At 40.9% G+C, this 13,890-nt stretch overlaps 1 protein-coding gene across 1 annotated transcript; it reads left to right on the top strand.

Moving 5' to 3' along the window:
• The first annotated feature begins 8,037 nt into the window (after window positions 1-8,037).
• Window positions 8,038-10,255, top strand: LOC147506140 (uncharacterized). Its single transcript, XM_086605706.1, has 2 exons — window positions 8,038-8,129; window positions 9,877-10,255. The coding sequence occupies exons 1-2, from the start codon at window positions 8,038-8,040 to the stop codon at window positions 10,253-10,255; spliced, it is 471 nt and encodes a 156-aa protein (XP_086461832.1).
• The last annotated feature ends 3,635 nt before the right edge of the window (window positions 10,256-13,890 follow it).

The following is a 13,890-nucleotide window of genomic DNA, read 5'->3' as shown; positions in this document are numbered from 1 at the left end:
ATTAAGCATACATTTACCAAAAGAGCTACACGACCAATTCCAGATTGCCAGTTCTAACCCACTGATCTGCTGGGTTTACCAAGAAAATCCAGATCGGATCGGTGAACAAGGGGAGCAAAATTAGCGAACTGCCACTTTCGTGGAAACCAGTTCTCTATATCAACAAAGGTGAACTGCTCAGGCAAGCCTGAAAACACAGCTCTAATGTTTAACCCTCATAGGGGCAAAGGACATATATAACAACTGTCAACTTTCCACACATTTTCAAAAACAAGATCGAGTTGAAATTACTGTCAAGGGGCAGTCACCACATGTTTATCTTGGGGCACATAGCACTGGTTGAAGGAACTTGCCTCGCAGCTCGCAGAACAACGTGCATACCCGTCCCTTGACCCCCATGGACCTTCTTCAGTTGGCAATATTTCTCATCCAACTTGGCATACTCACTACAGGCTTGGGTATACGCACCTTGAGCTTCACGTGCAACCCCCTGACATTGCTTGGCATATGCAGTGACTTATGCTAATTCGCCTTGCAACTCAGTCATCGTCGCAACCAGCTTCGCGTTCTCAGCAGCAGCAGCACGGTACTTTTTTGTCATCGCGTCCAGCTTTTTCTTGTCAACCCCCACAGCTCGCATACACCCCAACTCGACTCGAATTAACGTCAGTATCAGCAAGCTGCACAGCGTTCTTCAGCTTTTGTCGTACCCAGCCAGAAACTACAAACACAACATCAAGTTCAAGATCACTTATGAAACAGGGCCCAGAATCTAACAAACAAACACTCACCAAACAATTAGCCATGTCCATGGTCCCCAACAGCGTCTCCATATCTTCGTCCTCAACCTCAGCTTTGTCGCCGTCTAGCACGATCCCCTTCAGAAGGCTAGTCGCTATGGGCGCCAAATGAAAGTTGCAATCAGAGCGCTTTACAGCACGCCTCTTGGCCGTCCTTCCCATGTAGTAGAATTCACTCCCCACATCTCCAGTACGAGGGGCAAACTCTCACTAACGACCTGACGATCTTGCCCCAGGCCATCGCTTCCCTCAGCAGTCCGATGGGTGCCATCCACCCGCTGAGGCGACCTGAATACAATGCCGCCAGTCGAGCGACCCGAACTCCTGGATCGCTTGCTTTTCTTGGCCCCCGACGCCACAACTTTTCTTTTGCCACGGTCCCCATGCACATGGGGACGGAACTCCATCTCATCCATTAGCAGAGGGGAACTCTCTCTTAAACTCCCTTCTCCCCTAACGTATTGGGAGCACCTGGCCATAAGAGAAGCTAAACACAGAAAACAAAAGGAAGCCGGTTAGAGAGATCAGTAACCGTCTTCATGATTCAAAAGAAGAAAGGACAAACATACCTGAGTAAACGGGCAAGGAAAGCGAAGCAAAATCAGGAGAAAAGAGAAGCGGCAACAACGGGAAGAACAAAAAGAGCAAATGTCGTTGCTCTCCCAGGACCATTCATATTTATGCCCACGAAACGTCTCTTCCCAAGGCAAATCATTATGGCATCGAGACGCCAAATGCCATCCCACCTGGCAGCCATCATTTCATATCTCACAACCGCTCATATCCGCACACGTGCCAAACACGCACTATAACTGAGGTGACCATAGCTCACAGAACGTTCGAAGCGTCCCGCCACCATCTCAATCGAGAACGTTTAAATCAACTAACACGCAAGACATATCAACAACGGCACAGGTCGAGCAACCTATATCACTCTCACAACCAACCGCAGTAACAGACACAAGTTCATACAATGCAAGCAGACATTCATTACGCAAGGAAAATAAACCAAAGTTAGCCACACGCCTTTTATACAAGAAAATTAGCGAACTGACGACCACAGTTCAGCCTCAGTTTGTTGACTAACCGAGCTGCTGAGAATACTCAGGAAATCCAACTCAGTTAACCATCAGTCATCATAAACCGAAACAAGAAAGAAAAGCGAGCTGCCCAGGTCACCCCAGGAAACCAGCTCTATTGTTTTAGGCCAAAGGCCGAGTACAGATGCAAACGCAGACACAAACAGTGTGTCTTAAACAACATCATCAAGATTTTCAACAAGAGGGATGTCCAGCACTTGTGAAGAGCTCGGATCACTAACAGGCGCCACCACTCCCCCGATTAAGGTCCCATCCAGCTCACCAGTGACCCGAGGTTGATCAGTCACCACACCAGCAGCAGGAAGAGGTACGACTGTAGGAGCAGCACTACCATCCTCGAGCGAGTCGACTCCGGATTCCCCAAAACTCCATGAGCCTGCTCCTCTTGCAGATCGTCATATTTCTTCTCCAGATCCTCTATTTCAGCACGGATAGCAAGATACGCATCTTTCGCCTGCAGCGCGGTACTTTTACAACGTTCAGCATACGCATTCGCGGTCGCCGCTTTCTTCTTCAAGTCATCCACCTCAAGTCTCAGTCCGACCGCCTTATTGACAGTGACGACATCTTCTCCAGAGAGCGTTATCAGCTCCGCCTTCATAGCATCCAGCTCCATCTTCTCCGATTGCGCCACTGCTCGAAGATCGGAGTGCTCCTCCATTAAAGACTCGACCTCCGATTTCTCCAGCTCAGCGATCTGGGCAGCCATCTTTAATTTTTGGTACCCAGCAATCAGCTGCGACAACTCGCACAGTATATCACAAAAACGTTAAACAACGGCATACAGTACAAGGAAGCTCCCAGATAATAGCATAAGAGTTACTCACCAGGCAAATGGCCTTATCCATCCCCCTCAGATTCGACTCCAGCTCCTTCAAATCTAGGTCTTTCCTATCACCGTCCAGCGTCATCCCTTCCAGCAAGCAAGCACCTATGGGTGCAGATCTGTAGCTACAGTCCGATCTCTTCACATAGCGTTTCTTGCTAGTCACCTCATCTACATACACCAGGTTGTGCTCCAGCTCATCTTTCCCACCACTGGACTGACCTTTGCCAGTCCCTTTCATCACAGCCTTCCCCTTCGTCTTGCTGGGAACATCTCCAGCGACCTTAGTCGGAGCGACCTCCGAACTCTCCTCCCCCAGCATGCTGAAGTCGGGGGCATAGGCCTCGCCCTCGAGCTACGAGCCGCCCTTCCCCCAGTTTCTCCTTCACCATCAGCTCCAGAACCACCCCCCAACACGATCTCCGCAAGACCCGAGCGACCTTAGCAGGCCGTATCTTAACATCGCTGCCCTTCCTCTTCGGCACGCGACTCCTCTCGGGATCTTAAAAAGCACTTCATCCAGATCATAGGGAGCGTCCTCCTCACCTCTCCCCAAACCAGCCCCAGACGAACCGAGCACCCCCAGCACGTCGCTTCGGCCTAGCACGGCCTCGATTCCTATCTTCCCGGGTCACCAGGTCGCTTTGGCGCTTATCCATCACAGGCCTCCTTGATACGCCCCCTTTCACCTTACTTCGAGCTCTCGCCTTCTGCGCTACCCTTTTCTCCCTAACGGTGGGTCCTCCTTGTTCCTTAAAGAAATGCGCGATCTCAGGCAATTTCGCCTGTTTCTCAACTTGACTCAATCGCGCGAACCTCTCGATCTCCTGCCGATCAGTTTCCTTCTCTTGAGAGAGATCTGCAGACATAAGAAAGTAAAGATGTTAATACAAAGCTCATCCAACGGAAGATCAGACTACCAAAATACGGTACGGGTACCCACCGGTAAAGTCACATTTCCTATTTTCCACAATGCACCCCTCAGCACAGAAGTTCCCAACCAGCAACAACGGTCTTTTATCCCAAGACTCGTTGCTCACACCATTTATAACACTCGAGAGGGTAGGTCGCGTTTGCAAGCTAAAGTTGTACGCCCGAGACCGCTTTAACAAGTAATGCTCGATAACATCAGCGACCTCTATATGGTATTCACCGCTCGCGTTTAACAGGTCGAACACCTTAAACAAATGCCAGGTGTTACCCACAAACTGAATAAGCGCCTTGCCACAACGGTTCAGAAACTGGCAGACCAACTTAGACAATGGGATCGTCAGGTGCATTCTCAGCTGCCCCTCATAGACTATAACCCCATTGTCCGGAGGGATATACAAATCGCTAAAGACCCGTGCGAACTGATCGGGCTCGAGGATCTCCAGACCGCCTACGGTTATACCATACGTCCCCCTCAAGTGGGGGAATGCCACCAGTGCACTTCTGTCTACAACTCTAACGGGCAACCCACTAGACGACGACCTCTCACCGCGACCTGAAGTGGTGGGGGCAGCAGCCGCAGACGCAGATCGAGCATCATCCTCCCCACTTCCGGCCCTATCAACACCGTCATCACCATCATCACCCTAACTCATCTCACAAACCAACTCGTCTTTCTCTTCCTCATCTTCCCAACCAAGAGAAACTTCGCGAACCTCATCAGATCGCGTATCATCTGAGTCAAACATCTCTTCTTTATCTCTGACAGACCTAACAAACACTGACTAACCGAACGTCCTAACAAACTCTAGAACAAAGACTAAGTAAGGAGCAAGAAACAGGAGTTCAACAATGGCAGAAAACTAACCTGAAGGTTGTTGCTCTCGTGAAGTGTTTTCTACAAAGCGAAGCAGCAAAATGACACTTCAAAGAGTCAGCGTAATCTTTGAACAACCGCCCCTCCACTTTCTAACGCATCATGATTACACCCTAGCCCTAACCGCACACGACTTCCAACAAACTGTCCTGTCTTTTCAAATCCCGAAAAAAAAGGGGCGGCACGTTTTCTCTACAACTGCTCAGATCCTATCACGTGCCGAACATGTGTCAAACATCCACGCCCACCAATTCACACAGTTAGCACGAGCCGGTTCCTCCAGATCGTTGGATATTTCCACCTCTGGCATACTCCACTCGCGCTATTATTTTTCTCTCAGCAAGTCGCTCCCACGACCTACTGAGAAGGGGCTGTGTAGGGGAGTGATATTATCTACCCAACATGTGCCCAGCATGGCGGAAATACCACATCGACCTATGAAGCCAGGTCGCATCTACGAGCCAGGAGAACGCTCTAGACAGGTCGCCTTAGCACGCGAACCAGGCTAGGAGATGACTCAGCTTCCCCTTCTAGAAGCAATCATGAATAAAGGTGCACATGCACAAATCTTGGCCACCAGCTACTGACCACTGCCGCAAGCTACTTGTCCAGACTGCTAACCCACATCATCATTGCAGACCTATGAGGACAGTTCTCACATGCTTTCCTAATCTCCACCCCATGTTTATGATGCCATTTACACGTGGTGGATGAGGATTCGTTCTCAACATCTATAAATACCCCTCCAATGAACTACGCCAGACCTGATTCTTGCCTCCCCTAAGAACCGAGAGCAAGATACGTAGGCAGTTCGCACCCAAAACAAACTCGGTCCTTTCAATAATCCATTCCAGTTCACATTCAATTGTGTGTGTAAAGGAAAGTTAAACCACGCCTTTACAGTGTTAATGGCATAAAGGGGTATGGTACCAGGAGACAAAGGGAAACCTTGGTTTCTTTTGGCTTGAAACAGTGAGCACTCAACTTGTATTGATCCTTTTAGTTTTGGAGTAAGTTATTTCTTCAATTTGTGTTCTGGTTGTAATCATTTGTTTTCCATATAGTTTTATGGCTTTGATTGGAGAGTAGTTTGGTGAGTTCACAAATATGAACAAGTGGAAGGACAGATTTGCGGTTTGGACTGATAGCGAAACCAATGAGGCAATGGCGCTACTGAGGTTTGGGGCATCTTATTACTGAGTTTCTTTTGCTACAAGAGATCTCTTGTTGCAACTGTATTTTATGGATCTTATTGTTACCTTTTTCTGATGAATTATCTGTTGCTAATAGAAGAACAACAGTACAACATTGTTACGTAGATTAGGAAAACTGAATTGCTTTTCTGCTCGATTGATCTAGCATTTTAGTGATCATGGACTTATTCACGTAACACAATCATTACGGGCCAGGATTAAGAAGGAGATTACTAACACAATTTATTTTAATGGTGTCAATATTCACAAGTTCTAAATCGATATGGGTATATTGATTCTATGCATGGTCGTCCTCCTTGAAGAGTTTGTTGGTTGGTTAAAGCATTCATATGTCTACAATATGGGAGTGATTTTTTGCTCCCAGCGATATTGCTCCAAGGCCTCCAAGCGGACTCTAGAGCCAACCACCTGTCACTAAAATAAGAAAGCCAGATAGCCAAAAACCATCGAAAATATTGACTTCCTATTTTATCCCTATTTTGAATTTTATCCCTATAAAATATAAAATGAAAAGAGAAAAAAATGCGGCGATGGGCTTCTAGCCTCCTCCTTATTCTTTTCGGAGGAAACACCATTGTTCAACTTTGTTTTGAGTAAACACTACAAATTTTAATTTAGTAAAAATATATATGATATCAATATCACAATTACCAAATTGAATCAAGGTTTGACTTTAGTTGTGAATGAGCGTTTAATATATAACCAACAAAAAAAAATCAAGTGAAATATTGGTTAGTCTGCATTTTCCTCTTGAATTTATGATTTAATCAATGATATAGACAAATACAAAGAAACTAATCCATATAAATCTCACATGGAAATGTTTATGTGGTAGTCTTCAAAGTAATGAGATTTTAATGTTCATCAAACGAAGAGACTAACAAAAGAGATTAGAGAACTTGATGAATACAAGGTAGAGCCAAACTAACTTCGATGGCGGAATCACGTACTCAGGTGGAGAAGATGAAGAGAAATTCCATTTTTATTTTGATATAAGGTAAGGGACAAATTAGGAAGTTGGAAATAAAGTCGGTTACTGCTAGGCTGGGTTTCTAGTTATGTTGGACAGGTGGTTGGCTCTAGAGTCCCCTTGGAAACCTTGGAGCAATATCATTTGGGAGCAAAAAATCACTCTACAATATGGTACAACCTTCTCACAGAAACTTCCACAACCCCTAAGCAGTTATGCCGTGTACTTGGGTTTGCACCAAACCCGACCCAGTCCGATCCTTTTCTAACTCGACCAATAGGTAGACCCTCTCAAGGTCTCGCGGAACCTCAAGGATATAGTTGTAATTAGGTAGTTATGTAAGGCTATATTGTAGTAATATGATGTGACTAGGGTTTAGGTATATTTTCAATAGTGTAGTAGTTAGACATGGTTGTCGAAAATAATAATAATAATAGTTAGACATTATCCTTCACACTCTCAACCTGCAATCTAGTGATCTAGTCTCTGAAGCTTCATCATGCATAACTTCACATCTGAGTTTGGCATTATATGTTCCGTTATGTACTAACCAAGCATTTTCTGTGATATAACTTGTTTGGCCCACGCCCCATGGATTCATGGATCTCGATCACTAGTACCAATGTTCTCCTTAAATTCACCATCACTGGCCCCTAGCCCCGCTGGGATCTTAAGTGGTGTTACGTATAAAAACCTAATTTCTAGTTTGAGGTGAGATTTAAAAAAACTTTGTGTTAATTTGAAGAGAGTTTGAGGTGAATTCCACAGTAGTATCTTGGTGTTAGATCTAATTATTTTGGTGCTAGTTTGAGGCTTTGAGCCTTTGAGGTGAGTTCCACTATAGTATGTTGGTGTTAGTTTAAGGTGAGACTTGTACACGTCGGACTTGTTGGGTTGTCTTGACCACCGTACCCTGCCTCTCTAATCTGAGATATGGAGAAATGGCATGCGATGTAAGGACTCCTTTCGAAATCCATAACTCAGAATCATATGTCAATCAATGAAGAAAACGAATTAAACTAAGACATACCTTAAACCATTACTAGCGGTGACCAAACAAATCCTACGATCAGCAGTGGATGTTGTGTCTTCCACCTCCAAAACCATTCTGGCGTTCCCTCCGAATGGATGATCGAGAAAATTATGAGAATAAAATTAGGGTTTGAAGCGGGGACCTCAACTAATATATATGGGTGTATTTCTATTATAAACTCATCATGATAATAGAAATATACCTAAGCCCGTAAATAGTATCTGCACATAGTTAAGTCCATATTGATTGAAGATGGTGGTACGGTGTAGGTGATGGTGCTGCAATAAATGGTGAAGAAGATGGTGCTGCAATCCGGTGGTGGAGGTGGTACTAGAGCACAAGTGGTGCTTCTCGATGGTGGAGATGGTGCTGCACAATGGTGAAGATGGTGCAACACGAGTGGAAACTGAAATTGTTCGAGAGGAACCACAAGAATTGAAACCGAAAAGAAACAGGATAGTTGCGAAAAGGAAAAAGGACTACGAATGGAAAACAAAAGTCAAAGAAATAGAGAATTCAGAAGAACTAAAAAAACCAAAAGAATGGAAAACAAAAATTTTATTGATAACTTTAGAGAAAAAAGGGAGAAAAAGGTTGTTTATGCTTTTTCTTACTTAGCCAAATTTTTGGGTTGAGCGAAAGAAATAGTACTGGACTTTTCTCGCAAAAATTTTGTCAGGCGCGCACGCGCTTAAATAAGCCTATGACAGGCGCACACGCGCTCCACAGTATTCACAAAGAATTCGATCTTTTTCGGGAAATAGTACAAAAACATAGTTGTGAATAACTTAAAGCGAAATCACTGTTATCCACTCCAAATAAATCAACCCTACACAAGAATTGATTTTTATTCCTAGACAAGACTTCAACACCCTCCAAATACTATATCCCGGCCAACACTTCTCAATATCAATTAACAAGCATATAAATAAAGTAAAGATACTAATGTAAAAGAGAACCAACCACAAGACACGGATATAATGTGGTTCAGCAATTTGCCTACGTCCACACGGCGAGTTCCAAGCTTTACTAGATGCACAAAGTAACAGATTACAAGAGCTATCAATTCACTCCCAAAGAATGCTCTTTTCAATCTCACTCTTTTTCTTGGTTTTGGTTAGGTTAAGTTTTTCTTAAAAAACTTATGTTTTGTACTGTTTCCGAAACGATCGAATTCCTATTGAAATACGGTGAAGCGCGTGCGTGCCTTAGGCCAGGCATAGTAGAACGCGCGCGCCTAACAAAATTTTCGTGAGAAAGTCCAATAATGTTTCTTTCTCTCGACCCAAAATCTCCCTTTTTTCTGGGATGATCCATACTTGTTTAAGTCATGCCCATATCAGATTGTTAGGAGATGTGTTCCTGAGACTAAGTTTCATAGTATTCTTTCTTTTTGCCATGACCATGCATGTGGTGGTCACTTTGGTCCTAAAAAGACGACTGTGAAGGTTTTGTAGTGTGGTTTTTATTGGCCTACTCTCTTTAGAGATGCACATGAGTTTTGTTTGAGTTGTGATAGATACCAGAGTACAGGTAATATTTCCCATAAGAACATGATGCCTCTTTCCCCTATTTTAGTTATGGAACTTTTTGATGTGTGGGGTATAGATTTCATGGGTCCTTTTCCTCCTTCCTTTGGGTATCTTTATATTCTTGTTGTCGTAGACTATGTTTCTAAGTAGGTTGAGGCGGTGCCATGTAAAATGAATGATCAATCATAAAGTCGTAGTAAATTTTTTAAAATATAATATGTTTTCTTGTTTTGGTACTCCTCGTGCGATTATAAGTGATAATGATACTCATTTTACACACCGAGCATTTGAATCTTTAATGAAAAAGTACTCTATTACTCATAAGCTTTCTACCCCATACCATCCTCAAACTAGTGACCAAGTTGAAGTATCTAATAGGGAAATTAAGCGGATTTTAGAAAAGACTGTATGACCTAACCGTAAGGATTGGTCTCAATGTCTTAATGATTCTCTTTGGGCTTATAAAATTGCTTATAAGACTCCTATTGGTATGTCTCCTTATAGGCTTGCGTTTGGAAATGCATGTCATTTGCCTGTAGAATTGGAACATCGTGCTTTTTGGGCCATTAAAACTTTTAACTTTGATATGCGTAGGGCAGCAGGTTCACAACGTAAACTTCAGTTAAATGAGTTAGTTGAGTTAAGAAATGAGGCATATGAAAATTCCATGATTTACAAAGAACGGACTAAGATTTTTCATGATAAATCAATTCTTCGCAAGTCCTTTGAGCCAAATAAAAAAGTCTTGCTATATAATTCTCGGTTGCATCTTTTTCCTAGTAAGTTACATTCTAGGTGGACAGGTCCTTTCATTGTTAAAATTGTTTTTCCTCATGGTGCTGTTGAGATAGAAGGTCCTACGAATGGTCGTGTGTTTAAGGTAAATGGTCAACATTTGAAACCATACTTTGACGGTTTGGCCGGGCAGGACGTGGAAGAGGTGAGTCTTATTGATCTTGTTTATCATGACTGATTGATTATAATTTATGTTTTATTATTTTTTCGTTTCTTTTTAGGATTTGTTTATGTCCTCTTGTAGAGTCGCTTCACATTGATTCCATGTATATCATTTCAGCCCCTAGTCTACTTTAGCTTGACATAGCGCTAATCCAAGAATCGGTTGTGTGAAGCATTCGTCTGCTAGAGACGTTAACTGTAGCGCTTGTGGGAGGCAACCCATGTTTTTTATTTTTGTTGCATTTTGTGTACACATATCTCATGCATTCCACTTTAGCACCTTTTCTACATCTTTTTGGAGTTGTGTAACTCTATGGAATGAGATATGTGACACATGTTAGTCGTTGTAGTAATTTGATTCCTTATATATATTGTTACTCTTATATTTTTTTGTAAGGTACTAATTTCTACAGGTGACTTGAGCTTTATTTTTCGTTCATGGAGCTATTGGTAACCTCTTTCCTTTATCTTTACTTGTCCATTTTGTTATCTTTTTAATTTGAGCATATATGTTAACATTGAGGACAATGTCTAAAATAAGTTTGGGGGTAAGAGCAAAATGTTTTGTTTAGCGAAAAATAATAGTTATTTATACTATGCACTTAGGGAGTGTGGTATTGTTTCTTGTTCTATGAAGATTATTGTCTAGAAGTCTCATTTAGCATTAGAATTAAGTATAGTTATTAGAAACTTAAGTTAATATATAGGTAATAGTCACTGCATCTTTTCATAAATATTTTGCATGAACATCATGATTGTACTTTGCAATAAATTTCTGAGACCTAGGTTAGAGTGCTTAATTTTACATATCCTGTGAAAATCTAACCTAAAAGCCTCATATGAGTTAATATCTGAGTGATGACACAAGGGAGAAGTTAATTCCGAAAAAAGAAATCACACGTCCACTTGCTTGATCATCATACCATTTCCTAAGCGAGAATTTAGGCCCTCTTTGGATCGATATAACCAGAAATTCTAACCTAAAATTTTTTATTATTATTATTATTATTATTTCCGCTAGTCGCCCCATTAAGCCTTTCATTAGCCTTTTCATAAACCACAAATTCTTTACCCTTTATAAAAAGAAAATAAATATAAATATAACCTACCCACTGGATAAGTTTGAGAAATAGGATGACATGAAGAAAAGAAAAGAGAAAGACCTGTGAAAAACCAATATTTGTTAGTTGCTTCAAAAGAAAAATAAGGAAAAGAAAAGAAAGTTTCCATCCAAAGAAAAGAAAAATTAATAGAAATCAAATAAAAAGTTAGAACTCCAAAAACAGAATCAAAAGAGTCAAAGCCAAAACAAAAGGGCTAAGGATGGAAATAAAGTGTAGAAGCAAAGTAAGAACAAGGCTTTCTCTAGTTGCACAATTTGAAGACCTTATTTTCTCAGACTTGTCTATTTTGTTTATCCATTCCATTTATTCTTAAACTATCACCTAAGCCATACATAACACCTAATAAAGACATTTAGCTCAATTAGGAATAGGTTGGTATGATAGTAAGTGGCCGAGGTGTTTGATCGACCTTGGCTCCTTTGGATGTCATTGAGATTAAGAGGAAAAGTGTGCCCACTACACACTGGAGTGAGCGAAACCTGAGTGAAAAAATCAGAGTATTTTTGTCTTGACATATTTGTGAAGACCTATTTAGGGACGTTATTCCAAAGTTTCATAAACGGACCTGTCATTGTATTTCATAGTATAGTTCATTGCATGTTTATTTATTTTTAGATGATTTGATTATTATGCATGTATTAACTTAGGTTTCAAAATGAGTTCTCTTTATTCCTTGCTAGCGAGATGCATAGACACCTGATATTAAATTAAGGAAACATTGTTGTTACTTCTTAGTCAATATAGTATAGATGAATTTTATGAGTATTTTCTCTAAAAACTCTCACAAGACTAAACTCGTCCACTAGGGTAAACCTATGCATCAAACAAAGCGACTACAATGCCGTCTACCCAGACCTATCTGTTTGAAGGAAGGCCAGCTTGGATATTCAAGTGGGAATCTCCTCACTTAGCATATTTTCGGTTTGTGAACTAGAGGTAGTGCACATGATTGGTAATGGTATGGAGGATCTACCTAGTAGGGAAGTAAAATCCATTACAATGATGTAGTCCCCTCTATATAGGTTTTTCCCTTTTATTTTGTTTCTCTCATCTTACTTTCTCCTTCACCTACCATGTAACTTTTCTCGTTCTTATTAATAAAATTTCAAGCTCACTTAGCAAAAAAAAGTCCACTAGGGTAAAATTAGGGTTTTAAAAGGCTTGTTGCATATGCTAAGTGTAATCGTGATTCCTATGAAAATGAGTTAGGATGTTTAATGATAAGGCATCATAACACTTGGGTGGAGATTGCCCAATGTCTATCTCTCCATCTATAAAGGTAAACTTTCGACTAGGATTTTTTTAACTTTTTTCTTTGTATATCCAACTTAAGGTTTACACATTCAATACAAAAGTTTGTACACACCAACGTATATGGCCTAGTTTCTTTCTACCATTTTATTTTTTGTGACTAATGTTTATTGTGGTCTAAGTTTTAGCTTCTAAACTATTGAATTTCAGTCCCTCTTGGCGCCTATTCTTCTTTTTGGGAAGATATGAAAGGAAGGAGCTAAGCAGTTAAAATTGGTTTTCGAAACTAATCGGTGGATATGCAATTAATCAATTAATCGGTGATTTAATTGGTTATATCGGCTGTATATTTGACGTTTTCAAAATATATAATAGTATAATCATACTAAATATTTCTAAACAGTGATCCGAGATACAACAAAAAATATCAAATTCTCATAATCACATCTAACTAGCTCAATTTTGGAGTACGTACTACAGATATGTCAAACACAAAAATTACGTTAAATATTTAAAGGAATAAGAGGATTGAGAAGAAATAATATTTATTAGAGAGATAATACAATAATTTTTATATTTAACTTTCATTAAGGAGGGGAAAATAAGTAAACTCTTAGCTTTGTCTATTGATTGGGTTCCATTATTATTAATACGGTTTAAGAATCCAATTAATTAATTTTACGCATTTTTTTGGATGGGGAACTAATATTTTCAATAATTTTTTTTCTCGGTTTAGCGAGAAATCGGTCATCTCGGCCGATTAATTGGTCAATTCGGTGATTAAATTGGTTCGGTGAGAAAAGTTAAAAAATGGGTAAAAACTAATCGGTTTACAAGCGATACGCGATTAATTGGCCGAAATATCCGATATTGATAGCATAGGGAAGGAGTGCACTTACAGCAATAATTGTTTGAAGAGGCAAGTGCTTTTGAATAGGCAAGCACCTTTCTCTTGTCTTGGTCCTACTTGTTTATCTGAACGGCAATGCTTGATTTGTAGTACTTGTAGGTTGTCTTGCCATGGTCAAAAGGTATACTCCGTTTTTCCATTTTATCAAAGTTGTGTACATGTTACAACGGGTTCTTAATTATTATTTTTTGGATATTGAGTTTGTAAATGAGAACTGTGTAACCACTAGTCCACCCCGACTTTTAAAACTTGGTTAAAATTTGCATTTGTTTTATGTAAAACCCCAAACCTTGTAGTAATAGGGCTTTGTGTTTGGCTTCTTGTTTTATAACCCAAGACCCTTATAATTAAACCCATTTTGGAGAA

Source organism: Coptis chinensis, chromosome 4 (genome assembly GCF_015680905.1).
Source record: "Coptis chinensis isolate HL-2020 chromosome 4, ASM1568090v1, whole genome shotgun sequence".
Taxonomy (NCBI): Eukaryota; Viridiplantae; Streptophyta; class Magnoliopsida; order Ranunculales; family Ranunculaceae; genus Coptis; species Coptis chinensis.
This window is presented reverse-complemented; position numbering and strand designations above follow the sequence as displayed.

What these genes read in the sequence shown, in the direction of transcription:
- LOC147506140 (XM_086605706.1), top strand. Translation starts at nt 8,038, where the DNA reads ATGGTGAAGAAGATGGTGCTGCAATCCGGTGGTGGAGGTGGTACTAGA. An exon ending in GGAGATGGTGCTGCACAATG is followed by an intron (nt 8,130 to 9,876) that starts GTGAAGATGGTG and finishes TGATATGCGTAG; the next exon opens with GGCAGCAGGTTCACAACGTA.